The sequence below is a fragment of the Botrytis fragariae genome, assembly GCF_013461495.1.
Source record: "Botrytis fragariae strain BVB16 chromosome Unknown tig00000075, whole genome shotgun sequence".
In the NCBI taxonomy this organism is placed as follows: domain Eukaryota; kingdom Fungi; phylum Ascomycota; class Leotiomycetes; order Helotiales; family Sclerotiniaceae; genus Botrytis; species Botrytis fragariae.
The window spans coordinates 2,216,774-2,234,976 of NW_023500995.1; the positions used below are offsets into that span (position 1 = coordinate 2,216,774).

The window sequence follows — 18,203 nt, forward strand, 5'->3', positions numbered from 1 at the left end:
ATATGTATCGCTTTTGATAGTTCGATCCTTCCGGCTAACACGTTCTTCATCAAGTCATTTCTCCGCGTTTCACTGGGTTTATACGTCCGGGGTCCCCACACCCCACGCACGCTGGAGAAATCTCCTCATCAACTCATCAACTCATCAAGTCTGATCAAAGTAGATCTTATCTTCGAATGAAAGTGTATGCAACCTTGACGAGTACGAATCTCATTTCTCGGCATAACCCTGAGCCGACGGAGAAACTTTTGAAAACAAGACGACTCAAATTGAGGATGTGAAGGCCAAGACCTAATTATCTCTATACCCCTCAATGATCTCCTGTTCCTTGATTGCATGTGAATAAGCACGATGTTAATCTTTGCATAAGAATATATTCAATGATGATTTGTGAATATGCAGATACTATATAAGTTGGTAAGTTCCTTACTCTTTTCCGTTTGTAATTTTTTATCACGCCTCTTAATCACATCAAGATGCGGTGCTCTCTTCTTTTCGCATATGCATCCGCATCCGTAGCAAGTGTAATTAGTACAAGGGCCGAAGATGCTGCTATCAAGTATTCTACCTTAGTTTCTGATTCATTCATTCAAAGGGGAGTGCCCAAGACGGCCCAATATGCTCAAGCAGTCTTCTACCGAGGTGTTGAATTGGCATACAATGCCACCGGGAACGCAACATACATTAATTGGCTAAAATCACAAATGGATACTGCTGTATCTGCAAATGGATCAATTCTCGGTTATCCATCCTACCCAGCTTCCCTTGATGACATTCGAATTGGAACCATCATCCTCGATACATGGGCTCGAACCAACGAAACAAGATATAAAGTTGCCGCCGACAGATTACGTCAACAGTTTAACTACAATCCACGAACTGCATCTGGAGGATTCTGGCATCGTGCACCTACATACCCGAATCAAATGTGGTTGGATGGTATCTTCATGGCTGATGTCTTTTATGCTCAATGGACATCCTACTTTGATGCCGCAAATGTTACTGCTTGGGATGATATCCTATTGCAATATTCGCTTATCGAAGAACATTGTCGCAATCATACCACAAATCTTATCGTTCATGGCTATGACGAGAGTAAAACTCAAGTATGGGCTGATCCTATAACAGGAGCATCACCTAATGTATGGGATCGAGCATTAGGATGGTATTTAATGGCTCTCGTCGATGTTCTCGATTACTTCCCCGAATCACATGAAGGACATGCAAAGCTTCTTGATTGGTTCATTACTGCATCAGCAGGTGTAGCTGCTGCTCAGGATACAACAGGTGGTTGGTGGTTAGTAATGAATGAACCATATCCAGGAAAACCACGAAATTATATCGAGTCTAGTGGTTCAGCGATGTTCGTCTATGCGATTTTGAAGGGTGTTAGAAAGGGATATCTTGGAAGTGAATATATTGCGCCAATGAAGAAGGGTTATGAATATCTTGCGGAAACTTTCGTCGCCTTCAATGGAACGAATGGTACTGTTAATTGGGAGGGAACAGTTTTGGTGGGAAGTTTGGGATCGAATGCTACATTTGAGGTTTGTCTTGTGTGAAATTTTATTGGAAATCTGACTAACTGTCGAATAGTACTATACCTCGATTGCCATTGATGAGAATGATTTGAAGGGTGCTGGACCTTTTGTTTACGCTAGTGTGGAGTATGAGCAATTGGCAGCATAGAGCATTGATTGGATTGAACTATTTGCCAGGAATGAAGACTTTCAAGATGTTTTGATGGTTTCGGTCAACTACGCCATAAACCTAGTACATAGAGTGTATTGTTTATATAAGGAATATTATTAAAACCAAGGATTTCTCATCATGAGACTACAGCCCGGACTATTGAAGTGAAGAAGAATCGTGTGTACCCATCAAAATTATTACACGGGAAAACTGGAAATCTATTGATTATGAATGTCGACGTTGAAAACAATCGTCAGTCTACTTCCAATGCCAAATTTATCTATAAAATCGTACATCTACATGTGGGCAAAATCTAGACCGTGCAACGCCGAAGATAAATATAGGGGTTTCACCACGTGATAAACATGTGACATATAACACAAGAAAAATAAGCCTAGAAGGCCTTCCATACTTTACAGTTTACCAAACTTCATCTACAAATGCGCTTGCAAATGTGCCTTTTGAGGGAATGTAGCAAAATCATACCCATTTCCCTTCTCAATACTCCTCTTCCAAGCAGGTCTCTCATAACACCTCTTTAACCATTCATCCAAAGCCGGAAACTCCTTCTCCAAATTTACCCATCCTCTCTGTTTAATCAACGCCATTGGAAATTCCAATATGATATCCGCTCTCCCCGGATTCTTTCCCATTAAGAATCCTCCCTCAGGACCTTCCTTCAACTCTTTTTCCAAATCCCCCAATACTTTCCTCAAAGCAGGTCCATCAAATCGTTTCCCCATAGGTCCAGCTCCATTAGCTATAGCATTGAAATCAAGCATCAACATCATATTTGTTGCTCTTCCCAAATCAGTCAAGGTAATAGAAATGAGCATTTCATCACGGATCCAATCGCCATTACGGAGACCAAAGGTATCAGCGGAATCGAAAGTACGGATAAGGTAAGTGGCTATGGCGAGAGATTCGGGGATATAGCGGTTTCCATCTTTGGGACCGGTGATGAGTAAAGGAGCTTTTCCGTAATGACCGGTAGCTTGAAGAGATGGTGGTGCGAGTAAAGGAGCCTTGGGATCGGTGGCGGGATTACGGGTATGGAGTTGGAGATTGTAGGGAATGGAAAGTTCTTCTAGAAGCCAGAAGATCCGTTGAGATTGTGAGTCCTTTGATTGTTAGTATGTGAGCAGGTATCATTGAATAATTGGAATGGCTAAAACCTTACATTGAGGTGGTGAAACGTGGGTGTGTTGTCTGTCATTTTGTTGGGCTTAAGGTGTGATGATGTAATGCGGGGTAGAAATAGGAATGGAAAGATATATAGAAAGGAATTGGACGAGAGATGAGATTTACATGCAAGATATATGATATTGATTCACTGCTCGAAGAAAAAGTCTAGAACTTTGTTCGAATTACCTTGATTTATAATATCAAGAATGAGACGTCGATTTCAAGGTGAGCAGATAAGATCCACATGGTTCGGTTAAGAATAGAGGGGCCTCGGAATTTCGGTCGACTAGTGACGATCCGAATGGCATCGAGTCCGGACATAATAAGATGGGAATGACTAGTTAGTCGAACATAAGAGAACGTGTAATCAATTCAATGAATAATTACTTTCCAAATTGAAGAAATCACAAGGAAAATCGCTAAGATGTTCGGTTTCCAAAGTGTTGGGTTTCTCTGGATGGTAATTTTGGTGTATCATTGATACTACCCAAGCCAAGATTTGTGAGGAATGATAGATCTTGATTATCTTCAAATTACATTTTTATATCACTTGGAGCTTGACACATTGAACACATATGAGATTATTGGAGGATATTCATGGTATGATAAGGAGACTTATATTTTCATTATTATTTGAGGTTTTAAGGTATTTTTGGATTGACTATGAAATTAAAGGAAGGACTTGAAAAGGAAATCACTAGAAAAGTACTTGAAAAGGAAAAATCTCAATACCTAGTGGATATTTTCGCTAGCGACACTTATCCATACTCAAATTCTTCGCACTCCCTTCTCAACCTTTTACTCGTCGACCTAATGGTGGGGCTGTTCCAATGGCCACTTGGTCCATGGGGTGAATCGGACAGTGCAATGATCACAAAGGCCTACCTTTGCACCTAGACGGATAACGATTTTTGGAATTGAGACTTGAATATGATCTTCCGACTCGCGAGTTGTTTCGGCCTTGAACATGATTTCCAGAATTTCCTTGCATCTAGCTCTTATCTCCGGAGATTCAAGCTGATGTGGAAGAGCGCAATCCACATCCTGAACAATGAACTCATTTAAGTTGTTGAACCGCAAGTCTTTGAACCCCATGCGACGTACTGCGTAGTTCTCGAGATCCATGTCCTCAAATCCGAAATAATTGTCTTGCCAGTTACATGACGTCTGCCTCCAATTCCAAGAAGAATTCATAAAAACGTTGGGAGATACTTGAACCTTCCTGACAAAGTCGGGGTCTATGAGCAGTGGAATTCTGTACGGCATAGCGAATGCGTCATCCAAACCATGCATATAAACATCGCACCGAAGGCTTTCATCGACTACTACGTCGATTTCAGGATTGAAGAGAATTCTGAGTTCCTCTCCCTTTGGAACCCAATAATACCCGGAAAGTCTTAGATCATGAAGACGCTCGGCCGAAATCGCTATGTTTTGGTAACATTTTAGGGCTTCATATCTGGCCTCTGCATTAACACCAAGTAACGAAGGAATGTAGACGGCATTTAGAGGTCGGCTGCTGTTAGCGCTCAAGCACCATCTACTCAATAAACGAGGAGTTAATGTAGCTTTCCAGATCCTGATTCGTATATCTGGGGGAAGTTGTGGGAAAATTGTGAACTTCTCTAGAGCTTTACCATTAGATGATTGATCTTGAGAATTCATCTCGAAAGTAATTTCTAATTCAAGTGATCTGAAGCCTGAAATACTTGATTTAATTACTCGAGTAGTGTAGTATTGAGGTAGTCAAATAAACGAGGATGATCTTTTAAAAATGCTTGTAAAACATCAGAGTTATATAAACTGAGCTAGGTCCTTGTTCCAATGTTATTCTCCATCAAAATGAGCTTTGTTTGATATTTATTCGAGGTATCTTCAAGGATTTAGTCAGTTTTCTTTGTTATACTCATAAAATTGTAGACATTCAATTACCTTTAGAACAATGCGTTATCCCCCTACGGATTGCGCGTCTCTTTGTCGTTCCTGCCCTCCATATCAAGAGTCCCGCATTTTACCACGAAACACGAGGTCACTTGTACCCCTCAACCTTCTAGTATCGGAAGAAATCATGATAAAAAGTCCAATAATTATGTAGCACTCACATCTAAAACCCCGATACAGATTTTTGATAAATATTTCATTCGTATTTGCCAAATTATTTACAAGTAATATAAACCATTTACGGTCCCCGCAAGCTAATTCGGATCATAGTGAGCCAAAAGACTCAACTAAAATTCCCAGTACTCCACCAATCCTCCATATGACCCATTCCATCACCTCTTTGATGAAAAAAACTTTCCGCCAAAACTGCCAATTCATCATCAGAATAATGAAATGGTGGTTGAACAAATTCTTGTTCTTGTTCTTGATCTGTCGTTCCATTTCCAAGATTGACCACACTAGTATTGACAGAATTAGGACCGGATCCCTCAAAATCTTGTCTATCAACTCTGGTAGGTTCTGGTAGTGATGAAGCATGACTAATTTCATGAGTAGCAGGAATTGAAGCCGAGTATAAGGATGGTCCGAAAAGACGACGAGCCAATGCGGGGATTTCACTCGAGGAAGAGTATTCTAGAATTTCCCAGAATTGACCTAGGTCAATGAGAAGACTACGATTAGGGGTTTGTGGTGGTGCATCAGTATTTGTATAAGTGGATGAAACTGTATCACAAAGACGTTGAAGTTTTTCCGCCTGAGTCAATGTTAGTACCAAAATAAAACTCTTGAGGATGATTCAACTTACCATTCGTGCAACATGAGGCCATTCTTCAAAATCTCTTATAAATTTCAAACACTTATCAAAGTTATCTCGTTTTTCTTGTCGTACAATTGGATCCTCGGCAAAACATTCTTGTAAATATATTGTTGCAATGATCGCTACACAGTGAGCAAGAAATGGATCAGAGACTTTGAAAGATTTAACTTCCAACATATCAATATATCTAATGACCCAACTAGCATGCGATGAGATCAAATCTGAAATATGTTGTAGGAATATTTCTGGAATGTTAGATTTGAGATGTTTTAATCGAAGTGATAACAAAAGTGGATTATTCAATAGGCAAAGGTTTGTGTGATACAAAAATTGAATGAACAACCAAGGACCCCAATAGTCTCGATTGGCATGTAATTCTTCCGAAGTTCTTTGAGAAAATTTGGCGGATTTGAAGCGATGAATTTGTGAAGTACGGGTTTCAAAGTCCATTTGTTGAGCCATTATTAATGCGTAGTCTGATTGAGGAGACCAAGGGGGTAAAGTACTTGGATTACCACGTCTTCTCGCGTACCGGGTAATCTTAAACCACACTTCACTAAGTTGAATGGCATAAGCAACGACACCTTTATCTTGAGTATCAGATATAGCAAACTCTGGAGATGAAAGGTCGGGAGTTTCTCCATTCGTAAACTGGCCATGATTCAATGGTTTACCGGTGGTTTCTGGATACCATGGAAATTTATCTTCACCCGCGAAATCTATAACACTGAACTCTGCGCCATGTAATCTTTTGAGGAGGAATAAACTCCAAAAACATCGTCGACGTTCTTCACGCAGCGAATTAGATAAATGAGCATGAGTTTCTGTCGTGAGACCAGCATTATGAGCTAAGCTCATGGCTAGACTACTATGTACACTTGCTTGTCGCGTATTTCCATCTAAGAAGATATTAGCTGTGTAGTAATGTGTAGACGTATTAAACGTACTAGTGAAGTCTACTAGACTAAGAAGGCATAGAGATTGTAGTGTTGAGAGTTCTACTCGACCTCCAAATATTCTGGCGGAGATGATGGAATGAGCTGCCTCTACATATCCCGTAATGAGTTCAGATTGATTATCCCGGAAGATATCATCATCTGAAAAGCGTATTGCCAAAGCTAAGATTGAGAAAATTACTTCTGGGTCACGATCGTTGATTGTTTCAACAAATCTATTCCGACAGAACACAGGAAGTGGCTGACAATCGCAGTATAGTAGATAAGTTTTTGCAATACTTATGACTGCCTCATATGGTGGAAGTTTGCTTCAATTTGGTCAATTTAATGATCGTATAAATTACTGCATTGAAAATTCTCACCTACTCGAAAGCCTAAAAACATTTGGTGTCCTCATTGTCTGTCCCAACTGTGATAAAACAGGGGAATTTGACATATGTCTTGATGCGCTCCTACTCATGGATACTTGATTTGAAAGGACCTCTGCAAGTTGAGCCTCAACTGATTTCAATCTATCTTCCTAGTAAAACTTATAAGCGCTGATATTCATAATCAAAGTCCTACACTTATAACTTACCAAGTTTACATCATTTGATGATCTCACGTGGCTTTTCTCCTGTATCCGAGTCGGTGTTGGTAATGGAGTTCTCTCAATCGAGGTTCTCTCATTGGCATGATTTAAACCATCATCGGCATAATAACAATTTTGTCTTAATCTCGCACAATGCGAGCATATTGGTTTTTCACCCGGACATCTTGTTTTCTTGCGCCTGTTCCAAGTTCTTCATTAGTCAAAATAGTTTTATACATTCATGTTCTTTGATCCCCACTTCTGATTCTGACTATCTCTTAATCCAAATGGAAAGAACTATTACATACCGGCATGGCTCACATGCTTGGCGAATGCGTTTTGCTGGACGTTCTGACATTGAAGCACTTTCGATGAAATGTGCAAAAAGATTGACGTCGTTCATCTATCATGGTGTTTGTTTATCAATCGAAATGCGTGAGTGGGATAAAAGTTAGTTTATTGATAAAGAAGTCGGTGCAATTAATGCACTAGTAGTAGTCACAATTATATTACTAACCAGATTTGGGTCAGATGAAGGAGCAGGGGTTCCCGGCGGAGAACGGATATTGTTCGGATCATTCTCCTTTTCTACCCGAGTGGTTAGGAATGTTTTAATCAATACAAAATTTGTATGGTCATTATAAGATGTTGAAAACTGTTATGAATGATTTCAATCTCGAATATAGATTAAGAAGTTATTATAAAATTTCTAATATAATGAAAGGTATACCATCTAGGGTATCCAGAAATTAAAGTCTCCTTGATGTACTCCTCCATGTACTCCTTGATGTACTCCTTGGTGTACTCCTTGGTGTAATCCTCGATGTAATTCTCGATGTACTCTTCGATGCCCCCCCCTCAAACCCATGAACAGTAAAAACCAAAGTTTATAAGCTGGCTCTCATCTCGACTTCTGGTTGCGTACCCGAAACATTTCTCTCAATATCCAATCCCATATCATATTCATTCATCTCCTCGATTGTTAATTTCTTCTTCTCATCCAATACTTTGTAATTAGGGTTGTTGGTATTCGATGAAAATCCGATTCGTTCATTGATATTTACCCTAGCAAGAGCACTAGCCGCTTGTACCCGAGAAGCTCTAGGCTTACGAATTTGTTCATACAGCTTTAATCCCTCGCTAATGGTTACTTTTGAATTGGCAAATCCATATTTCCTTCCAAAAATTATACCCAATGCAGCCGCATCTTCTAAAGCCTGACATGCCCCTTGACTTTGATCTGGAAGCATAGGATGTGCTGCATCACCAAGAATACAAGTAGCGCCCTTTTGCCAATATGGATATGGTTGATGAACAAATAATCTCCATGGTTTGACATCAGTTGAGTTCTTGAATAATGCAAGAAGTTCCGGATCGAGGTCAGGAAATGGTCTGAGGATATCTTCAACGGTAAGATTAATATTCCAACCTTCGCCGGCATGAGAACTTTCGTTTGTCGGGAAGAAACAATAGAATGAGTGAACTTCTCCATCTCGACATGGTGAGAACACAATCTTGTGAATTCCTTGTCCACCCCAAAATTCGATAGCACTATTCGGTGATAGATCTCGAAGTCCTAACCTCCTTGCATCTTTTGTTTCGATAATACAATGTAAACATGTAGATGTGGATAATTCTCGATCCGGCACAATTCCTAAAGTTTTTCGTACTTGTGACCCAATACCATCTGCGCCAATAATCAAATCATGTTTGACTTTTAGACCATTCTCAAAAGTAGCAAGGCCTTGTTCATGATCGATCTCGGCGCATTTGTGATTGCATTTTAAGATTGCTGGTATGCCGGAATGATTTGACCCAGTAGCAGAGTCCATCAACATCTCGTGCATATTGACTCTGTGAAACATATTATAAACGTATCCCCATCTGCTCTTGTAGTCGGCCAAATCATATACATTTTGAACCTCTCCAGTTTTCCAGTCATGCGATATAAGCTTTTCTAGAACCACAGGTCGTCCAATTGAGATATTGACACCCCATTCTTCAAGCCACTTTGTGCCATTCGCCGCACAAGATATAGAAGCACCAACTTCTCCAGCGAAATCTGCCCGTTCATATATTGTGACTCGATGTCCGGCTTGTCGTAAACTTGTGGCAACAGCGAGACCACCTATTTTACCAGATTTATTAGCTCTTGTGGACAATTCCGAATGGGATTCATGCATACCTATTCCACCACCAATCACACCAATATCCAATTCTCTCCAGGAATTCTCCATTGAGCTAATATTGATCGACGCCGAATATTGAAGACTGCAAGATGGATGATGTGGAATCTCGACAAAATAAATTCACGGATACTGATATGTTTGAAATCAAATGAAAAGATAAAGGTTTACTTGACCAGAAATGAAAACACAGGAGTGTTTTACCTTGACTCTCTTTATAACTTCTCTATTGCAACACCATAGTTCTTACCTATGATGGATATAGCTGGTGCAGTTCCAAATTGGTTAAACGCAGAGTCTGCAACATCTTGCATTAGGATGAAACCCCTCACTTACTTATCGTCGAGATAGGAATGATACGTAGATACATCTAAGCTGAATGGTTTCCGCATCCGCTTCCGTGTTGTGTAAATAGTTTGACTTTTTGAAGATGGGATTAATTGGCGAATTGTTGGAATACTAGAACTTTATCATGACTTATGTAAGACATTCCGCTTCCGATCCGTTAGCGTGTTACTAACTATCAACTCGATTCCCGCAGTCCTCGCTAGGATAGTACACTTTCCGACATTACAGCTTTATTATTGGTGATGTGTTGCCTTACTTTTTGATGACATTCCCAAATTCACATCACCGCATTTTAAGATCGAAAAGTCAAAGTCAAAATGACTAATCTAGGTGATCCATCAGTCAGTGCTCCTGTTGACTTTCTAAGAGAAGATGTCAAATACGCACAAGAGCATGACTTGCAGACTTTGAGTCTCTTTACTCCAAGTCAAACCAAAGATGATAAGTCTCTCACGGGAGCCGTTGGAGAACCTTCCACAACTTCATCCAAGATTTGGGTAATGTAAAAACTCCCGAATCCGTCACACAGATATATATCACGTGATTGAAATCATTTTACCATTCTAACATCTTTTCAGTTATATTCATGGGGGGGCGTGGCGTGATCCACTTGTGACATCCTCTTCTTTCATTCCCACGATCAATTACCTTGTGTCTTCATCTATTGAATCCAAGATCGCCTCATTTGCAAGCATCAATTATCGTCTATCTTCTCATCCATCCTTCCCTCAAGATTCTTCTTCAGTTCCGAGGCACGAATACCGCAATGCTAAGCACCCTGATCATATACAAGATATATGTTCTGCACTATCTTATTTACAATCTAAATACTCTATCGAAGATCAATATCTACTCGTTGGTCATTCATGCGGTGCAACACTAGCAATGCAAATTTCGATGGGAAAAGAATATTTACATTCTTGTGGTATACCAGATGAACATTTGACATTCAAACTCCCACGATATGTTCTCGGAGTAGCTGGAATTTACGATTTAAGATTGCTTCGTGACACAAATCCTCATCCTGCATACAATGAATTTCTCACTCAAGCATTCGGGTCTGACGAAAAAATCTGGGATGAAGTTTCACCAGCCAAATTTTCCAGTTTTGAGGAATTTGGAAAGACTGGAAAGATTCTTGCTTTTGCTACTTCACCAGATGATGAGTTGGTTGATGAGATACAAATCGATGTTGTGGTGAAGAATGTTCATGGTATTAATGGAGGAGTAGTGGTGAAAAATCTCAAAAATCATCTGAAGGGAACTCACAACAAAATATGGGAGACTGGAAATTTGGCCAATGCTATAGTTGAGGTCTTGAATTCATCTGAGTAGTCGATTATGAGTGGAGAGATTTAATGATAAATTTCGGAACTACAACTCTAATTTGACGACATTACTTCATACGTCTTCACCTAAGGAAGCTGAACAAAGGTTATTCAATTTCAATCATTCCCTCGTGGTCAAAATTTGTGACCGCTTTTCATCGTTTGGTCATTTCTTGGTGGAGGTGAACAGCTGATACCAAAGGTCGACTCGGGAAACGACCATTCTTCGCTTGAACTTTTAATATTTCTGATGCGGCAGCTCGTATCACTTATTCTAGAAACTGTGTACAGAACCGGAATGTGCGCAATTGGCTGAGTTTTTCGACATAGTTTTAGGTACACGGAGACAGGAAGCCAGCCACAAGCCCAGTCATAGTCTTCAAATCTTTCCATAGTTGATCGTTGTCCTACAGCTGGAAGGATTCTTGGGAACGCCTCAAAGTACTTTTATCAAGTGTTGTTGTATTGTTGATGCGTAATGGAATTCTATTGTTATCGTTCAGGGTCAATACATTGAATGCCAAGCAGGCATCAGCCTTGGTTTGCAGATTTCACCTTGGTTCAATGATAGTCCAAGTGAATTATTATTCCGTCCCATACAGTCCTTCCATAAAGCTTTCCATTTCTACGCGAAATATGGTCTAAAATACATACAAAGTACATTTTCAAAAGCCCTTCTTGCCAGTCAGTTCTTCATATCTTCTACCAAAATGCTCTCTCCAAAATCCTTCAATTTTCACATGCTTTTACTATCTTTTCTTGCATTTTCCATCTCCTATTCTACAGCTCTGGTCTCAACTAGAGATAATTTGGAAGTATATTACCCTACTGATTGTTACGATACTCTCACTCAATCTTCCTATTCTGAAATCTCATACTACTCGTCTTTATCAACTGCCCAATCCCATTTACCACCCGATTCATTTGCCTCTATCAATTTATACGAAACAGTCGAATGGCATGATAATTCATGGACAGTGACAGTACCTGTAGATCCGTTTACTGTTACAATTGAAATTGGTTATGATGCTCCACAGGCATCTGTTGGAGATATCATTGGTATTGCTGCATCGCCGGATTATATTGGGGTAAAAAATTGTTATAAGCAGGAAAGAGTGGTACTTTTCAAACCCAACGAGTGGACTGAGTGTTATGCTGAATATGCTTGTGGTGATGTGAGTTTCATTTTTTACTCATATTGAGATCTGGTATTGGTACTGATTTTTTGGTGTTCAATTGTAAAGGCTTTGAAAGTTTGAATTGAAAAGAGTTTTGGTTACATTGGTAGTCATTTATACCCCACTACCAAAATTCGATGCTTCGGGAGATGAGCAGATGAACGAGTCAGTAACTTAATTACAAACAAGCATATTGTTCTTTGCATTTTATACAGTCTCATCTGCTTTAAGGTTCTCTTTCACCAAAGTGCAAAATCCTTATGTTTGATTTATGCCCCTCGCGATTAGTGATTGAAGTCATCAGAACTCAACTTTTATGGAAGATGTCGTGACAAGCCATGATTTCGGCGAATTCATATTCCGCCAGTGAGACTTCAATCCACGAATCATTAATGCGGCTCATTTTGAAACGAATGTCTTACGTGAGATTCGAGTCTAGTGTACATGATCTGTCTCTTCATACTGGGTTGATGGATACGTGTATATTATTCATACAATTCCACCTCTAGGGATTAATATTTGTATTCTTGTGCAAGATGGTTTTGTAAAATATATAAATATATCAAAACTTCATTTGTGGAGAGGAAGGTATATATCGAGAGGTAGAATCACCGGCAAAGTTTCGATTTCTATGCCCATTTTTGCTTGTAGGTCAGAATATTTCCAACAGTCTAAAGAACGAGCAAAATTCTGACAATAATCTCAAATACTTATCCAATCAAGCAATCAATTGTTATCATGTAGTAAAGTAAGACTTTGAAACAATCGTCCGCCTGGCTGTGCAATTAGGTAATCTTACCTTCACAAAGTTGGCGAGTCAATAACCATTAAGGAAGCTCTTGTAAGCCGATTCAAGGATCACGGATAAATTCACAGATCATGATAATGACGATTGCGTCGCTGTTCCTGCACCTGTGCCGTAAGCTATGTCAAAAAGGTTATTATCCGTCACAGAAACAAGATTTAAGGCTAGTTTTCAAGGCTGTGTGAAGAAATCTACATCTCCAGGGTAATGTTCAGCTTGTTGCCTCTTTTTCTTTCCAACACAATAAAACAAGTGCCTATCATTTTTTAGATGGAAAACGTTTCAATACCATTGTCGTCGCAGAAAATTGATCATGGCAAATTTTCAATATGAATTAAGTTCTCTTCCTGAAAGAGAGGCTCATTCTACTTCTCCTGTTTCTTCAATGGGGAATAGCAGGAGAAGCTTCGATAGAGACCAAGATAATGCGACTTCATCAACCAGAGAGCCATCTTCAATTTTACATAACGATAACGTTGCTGGTGTTCAGATATCCGAACGCACTTTGAATAGATTCGATCATAACTCTACCACATCACTTCATCATGAAGATCCTCCTGCATATACAATTTCTCCGGAGATATCACAAGTCAAAAGTTATACTTTGAAAAGGAATTGGGGTGGGTTTTGGTTGTCATTAATTTTTTCAACTTTGATTCTATTACAATGGATTGTGAGTTCTTCAAGTCAAGTAGTTTAATTGAAGTATCTCACAATTGAATGTAATCAATAGGGTCTCGTTCATATATGTTATAAGCCTTTTGGCTCGAGTTATTCATACGAAATTACAGCTGCGACCAGGAAATACGATTTTAAATGGAACGAAAGATGGTTAAATACTTTTCAAGTCTTAATCACGATTTGCTCATTGTTTGTACTAATTGTTGTTTCAACTATTCTCTCAAGAGCTGCTGTTGTCTTTACACAGCGCCGAAATTCCAAGCCAGGATATACATTAAGTCAAATAATTGCTATTGCGGATGAAATTTGGCTTAGTATCCCAGCTATTTGGAAGTGCTCGATTCAAAAAGATATGAAACTTATGAAATCAGGATATCTACTATATGCGTTTAGCCTTTGTATATCCGGTTAGTCCTCTCTCTTTAATAACAATATTGAGAAGATTTAATAAATTTTTTAGCGATATTGATCTACCCCATTCAACAAGGCTTTCTCCAGATTTTTGACATCTATGTACCGAATCCTCAATATCCATCTCAAGGTTATTTTCATAACATGTATCGTTATAATTACCCACTACTCAACGGAGAAAATATTCTTTACGATTTATATACTTCACATGGATATCAAGGAGCTCTCAGTACAGCTTTGGTTAACACCAATCCAAATGATATCCAACCGAATTTATGGAATCCATCAAACTCTTCCAGCTCATATCCAATTGGACGTCCATCTACTAATATCTCGGCGGGTCTTCAAGAAAGATTGTCAAATTCTTCAACATCATGGTATGCAATTCAAAATAATACTTATAGCAATGGGATGTATAACTCTACTGGTCTCCGAATGAACACATCCATTACATGTTTCATCATTCCACAACGCGAGTTTCCAACAGTCTGTCCAGGTCCTTCGCCATGGACTACTTCCATCAATTTAACTACTGCAAACAATACCATGACAATTGAATATATTGCGTATGGTATTAATGGTTTGATTTTGAATGCTTGTGTACCGGGCAACAAATATGCTTTTCCATGGTCGGTCAATAGTACGCTACAAACCATCGAAGAAGAATTGTATTTTGATATTGGTTGGACTATGACGGATATTGGGCATGAACTCACTGGAATTGGATCTTTGCAGAATTACACACAAAAGTAGTTTTTCATCTCATTACATTTGAATATTTTCATTGGCTAAATACTCATAGGTGCACGGCAGATACCACTTTTGGGTATTTTAATCTTCCAACATATGCTAACAGTAGCGCTGGACCTCTATTGCCCGCCGATATTCCGATATTTGGAGCTATTGCGAGGTACGTAGTTTATGACAACAAGTAAGACGTTAAAACTGACATCAGCTTCAGTGAAACTACACCCCGAACCATATTCAATGAGAGTGATCCATTAGTTGGTCTATACAGTGCAATAAATCGAATGACACTTGACTATCATGGTCCTCTTTTGACATCAGCTCTAGCATTATTTCCGGATTGGAGCAGTATGACAGATGAATATGGCGGTATTGATCAACGACTTAACATACAATGGCCGCTTAGTAAATTTACTGGATCGATAAATCAGAATGAGTAATTAACCATTGAATCTCTACTCAGTTATTATGTAATTACTAACATCATCAGATCTTATGCATCCTATCTCAGTCGATTCGCAGCCAACCAAAATTATCTTGAGAACAGTCTCCGCATTTCTACGTTTCTCGCTACTAAAACTGCATGGGAAGTCGTGGCTGAAAATTTAAACTATCGTGCCCATCCTTTATTTACTGAAATGGGAAAAACGGTAAAACGACCATACCTACCCTTATCCGTCATTATCATTGTCAGTATCTTAATCATCTACCTTACATTATCATTATTATACCTAGGTATACGTAGTGCATTTAATCGTACATGGACTACCACATTAAATTCACTTTCGATGATACTTTTAACTAGAGATGCGGCTGAAAGAATGCCGAAATTACCAGTGATACTACATGGCAGTACTGGAAATGAGGGAAAACTCGTCAAGAGTTTGGCGGATGAACCAGCAGTGATTGGGGACATAATGGTGGGGGATAAAGTAGGTACTTTAGCGGTTGGAGGAGAAGGCATTATTGGGGTAGCGGGAAGAAGGTATAGGGATGGTAGAGTTGAAGGTCCTGTTATGGCATAGGTTCTGGTTAGGAGAGAGATAAGTGATGGTTGTTGTTGTAATAATAAGAACTATCTCGTTTGAATTTATGCATCAATTGACTAGAGAGATCTAGCGTTAATCAATGTAATATCTGAAGTAAATGTCAATTGACACGATAAATTGCCTAAGTAAATCAAAAAGAGATGAAAGTCCATGATTTTTCTCAATACCAAACAAGGCCATGACGACTCGAGTGACATATCATCAATATTCTGATCATCAATCATTTCATCCATTGAGATTTGTAAAGATCAGGTCCCTTGATCTCTTGTTCTTCCTCATTATTTATCTTTTCCAAGTCTTCATCCGTTGGGGTCTCATCAATTCTATAAACCAACTTCCTCGCACTAACTTTCCCTTCCGATACTTCCAACATACTACTGCGCTCTCGAGGCACGTGTTGGTAATATGTTGGTAATATGTTGGTTGGTATTATTATACATGCCACTTATATGACCATTGAAGAAAAATAAGGATGTAATCATCCAAGAGCCGGATCATCCGGAGGAGTTAGCTCTTACTGTATCTACGTTGAAGTGTGTGGGCCCGTAATCTCATCCTTGGAATTCAGCTTGCTTCTATTTTGACATGGAAATTTCAACCATTATCACATGTATAAAGTCAATTATCTAGTTGTTACGGAAGAAAAACTTCTGATAGGTAGATTTAAACTAGAATTAGTACTGATGATGAGAACTGAGTGACACGGGTGGAAAGACAGATGATAATGAGACTGCCTGAATACTAATGAGATTTGAATCATAAGAGAGAGATTTATTGAACTCTCATGTCACGTGGAACTCTCGACGTCAGTAGTTTGGTTTTTTCAAAACTGATGAGCAATATCTATCTAAACTCAACAACTTCGAAGTAGGACTTCAAAAAATTTGAAAGTAGCATCTGAGAGATTGGCAAGAATAGTAGTGACGCCCTTTGATTTCCTTTTACTGTGGTGTAATTTGAGCTATCTCAATTCAAGTGGAATTTAAGGATTTTCCATTTTTCCAATGAAAAAGGAGGAAATCGACGACAAAAGATGCCATAATGTTATCAACACTAGTTAATAGTTAACTCATATCTGACTACTATCATTCATGACATAACTTTTGCTGATTCTCATATTAATCCTGAAATACTTCACTGTCAGAATTGAAAAGTACCTTTCGTCTGACTTTAAATTCCACTCACCTTGAATATATAATTCGGATTTGTAATATCGAAAACCATTTCAGCTTCGAGCTCAGAGATATTCTATGAATTCATTTCTGAGTAGTTTAATAAGACAATATGTTCGTATAGCTTTCATTGGAAGCGATTAATGATTTGGCGCGCCTAAATAGGGGCAGGTCGGATAATTTGGGAACGACGACTTATCTGAATAATAAAATCACTTTCCAGGAAAATCAGCACCACGAGGTTGAACATAGACGGGTGGTAGTTGTTTTACTGTTACACATTGGAACAGTCTTTCGAAACCAATTCTGTATATAATCTAATAAATAAATTCTCGGCTTACAATTCTCGGGAGTCGAAAACGTATCAAATTGCCGAAGAATGTCCCATCTATTTTTAAGACATCAATCACGAGAAATCTTCTAAGCAAACAATAATTCACAAGCTCATCAACTAGTACACATACAACCTTACAGACTATCCCTAGTATAACTTCTCCTGGCCGACAAGGCTCACACCAGTGACATTCAAGATAATTTTCGATAACTAATTCACATCACGAGCCTTTCTAATGATGTTACACTACTTCATTAATCATGCCACCATAATTTCATGCGGGTACTTCCCAAGGACCTGGTTTTGTTGCACATCGTAATCTGCGGATCATTCCATGGTTTAGTCTTTGGTAATATGCATGATGCATTAGATTATTTGTTGCATATCTTATATTTCGGCCATCTCCTTAAAATTGCTAGTAAGAATTAAAGATTTGACTATGAGCCCGAGTTGAAGAGGGTCATTTTTCAAGGGATATATGCGAGTATGAGTGGATTAGGTACGAGGTGCATAATCGATGTATCCGAAGTGTGAGCAGTAACAAATAGTTGACTTCAACGTGCTGTCTTCCATATACTTACATTTACACACACAATCACGTTTCATTTTTTGACCCTTATCTCAAACTTTACCCCTCCTTTCTTTAACACCACATCATCATACATTAAAATTCCCCTCTCTCACGCAAACACGCATACATTTTACAAATTCATCTTTATACCCACGTTTGTTGCACATCGAGTTTCATATTCCGGGGATTACCACATCATTTGTATTACATTTTGATCAATTTCAGTACGAC

At 38.9% G+C, this 18,203-nt stretch overlaps 6 protein-coding genes across 6 annotated transcripts; 3 read left to right on the top strand and 3 right to left on the bottom strand.

The window, feature by feature from the left end:
• Window positions 1-476: 476 nt before the first annotated feature.
• Bfra_006149 (putative cell wall glycosyl hydrolase protein) lies at window positions 477-1,689 on the top strand (the record flags this gene model as incomplete). The annotated part of the gene is made up of 2 exons (XM_037336522.1): window positions 477-1,547; window positions 1,597-1,689. 2 exons carry the CDS (start codon window positions 477-479, stop codon window positions 1,687-1,689), a joined length of 1,164 nt encoding a protein of 387 aa, XP_037191732.1.
• Window positions 1,690-2,126: 437 nt separating this feature from the next.
• Bfra_006150 (putative glutathione s-transferase protein) lies at window positions 2,127-2,990 on the bottom strand (the record flags this gene model as incomplete). Its single annotated transcript, XM_037336523.1, has 2 exons — window positions 2,873-2,990; window positions 2,127-2,813 (listed from the first exon to the last, which is right to left on the bottom strand). The coding sequence occupies exons 1-2, from the start codon at window positions 2,906-2,908 to the stop codon at window positions 2,127-2,129; spliced, it is 723 nt and encodes a 240-aa protein (XP_037191733.1). The 5' UTR covers window positions 2,909-2,990.
• Window positions 2,991-3,687: 697 nt separating this feature from the next.
• Window positions 3,688-4,542, bottom strand: Bfra_006151ia (uncharacterized protein; the record flags this gene model as incomplete). The annotated part of the gene is made up of 1 exon (XM_037336524.1): window positions 3,688-4,542. The coding sequence occupies one exon, from the start codon at window positions 4,540-4,542 to the stop codon at window positions 3,688-3,690; it is 855 nt and encodes a 284-aa protein (XP_037191734.1).
• Window positions 4,543-5,101: 559 nt separating this feature from the next.
• Bfra_006152 (putative c6 transcription protein) lies at window positions 5,102-9,399 on the bottom strand (the record flags this gene model as incomplete). Its single annotated transcript, XM_037336525.1, has 9 exons — window positions 5,102-5,572; window positions 5,624-6,534; window positions 6,583-6,899; window positions 6,954-7,111; window positions 7,169-7,361; window positions 7,471-7,565; window positions 7,680-7,750; window positions 8,088-9,290; window positions 9,348-9,399. The coding sequence occupies 9 exons, from the start codon at window positions 9,397-9,399 to the stop codon at window positions 5,102-5,104; spliced, it is 3,471 nt and encodes a 1,156-aa protein (XP_037191735.1).
• A 614-nt stretch (window positions 9,400-10,013) lies between these two features.
• Bfra_006153 (uncharacterized protein) lies at window positions 10,014-11,031 on the top strand (the record flags this gene model as incomplete). The annotated part of the gene is made up of 2 exons (XM_037336526.1): window positions 10,014-10,198; window positions 10,275-11,031. 2 exons carry the CDS (start codon window positions 10,014-10,016, stop codon window positions 11,029-11,031), a joined length of 942 nt encoding a protein of 313 aa, XP_037191736.1.
• Window positions 11,032-13,320: 2,289 nt separating this feature from the next.
• On the top strand, window positions 13,321-15,871 carry Bfra_006154 (uncharacterized protein; the record flags this gene model as incomplete). Its single annotated transcript, XM_037336527.1, has 6 exons — window positions 13,321-13,680; window positions 13,741-14,095; window positions 14,149-14,848; window positions 14,902-15,009; window positions 15,061-15,282; window positions 15,337-15,871. 6 exons carry the CDS (start codon window positions 13,321-13,323, stop codon window positions 15,869-15,871), a joined length of 2,280 nt encoding a protein of 759 aa, XP_037191737.1.
• Between the last annotated feature and the right edge of the window lie 2,332 nt (window positions 15,872-18,203).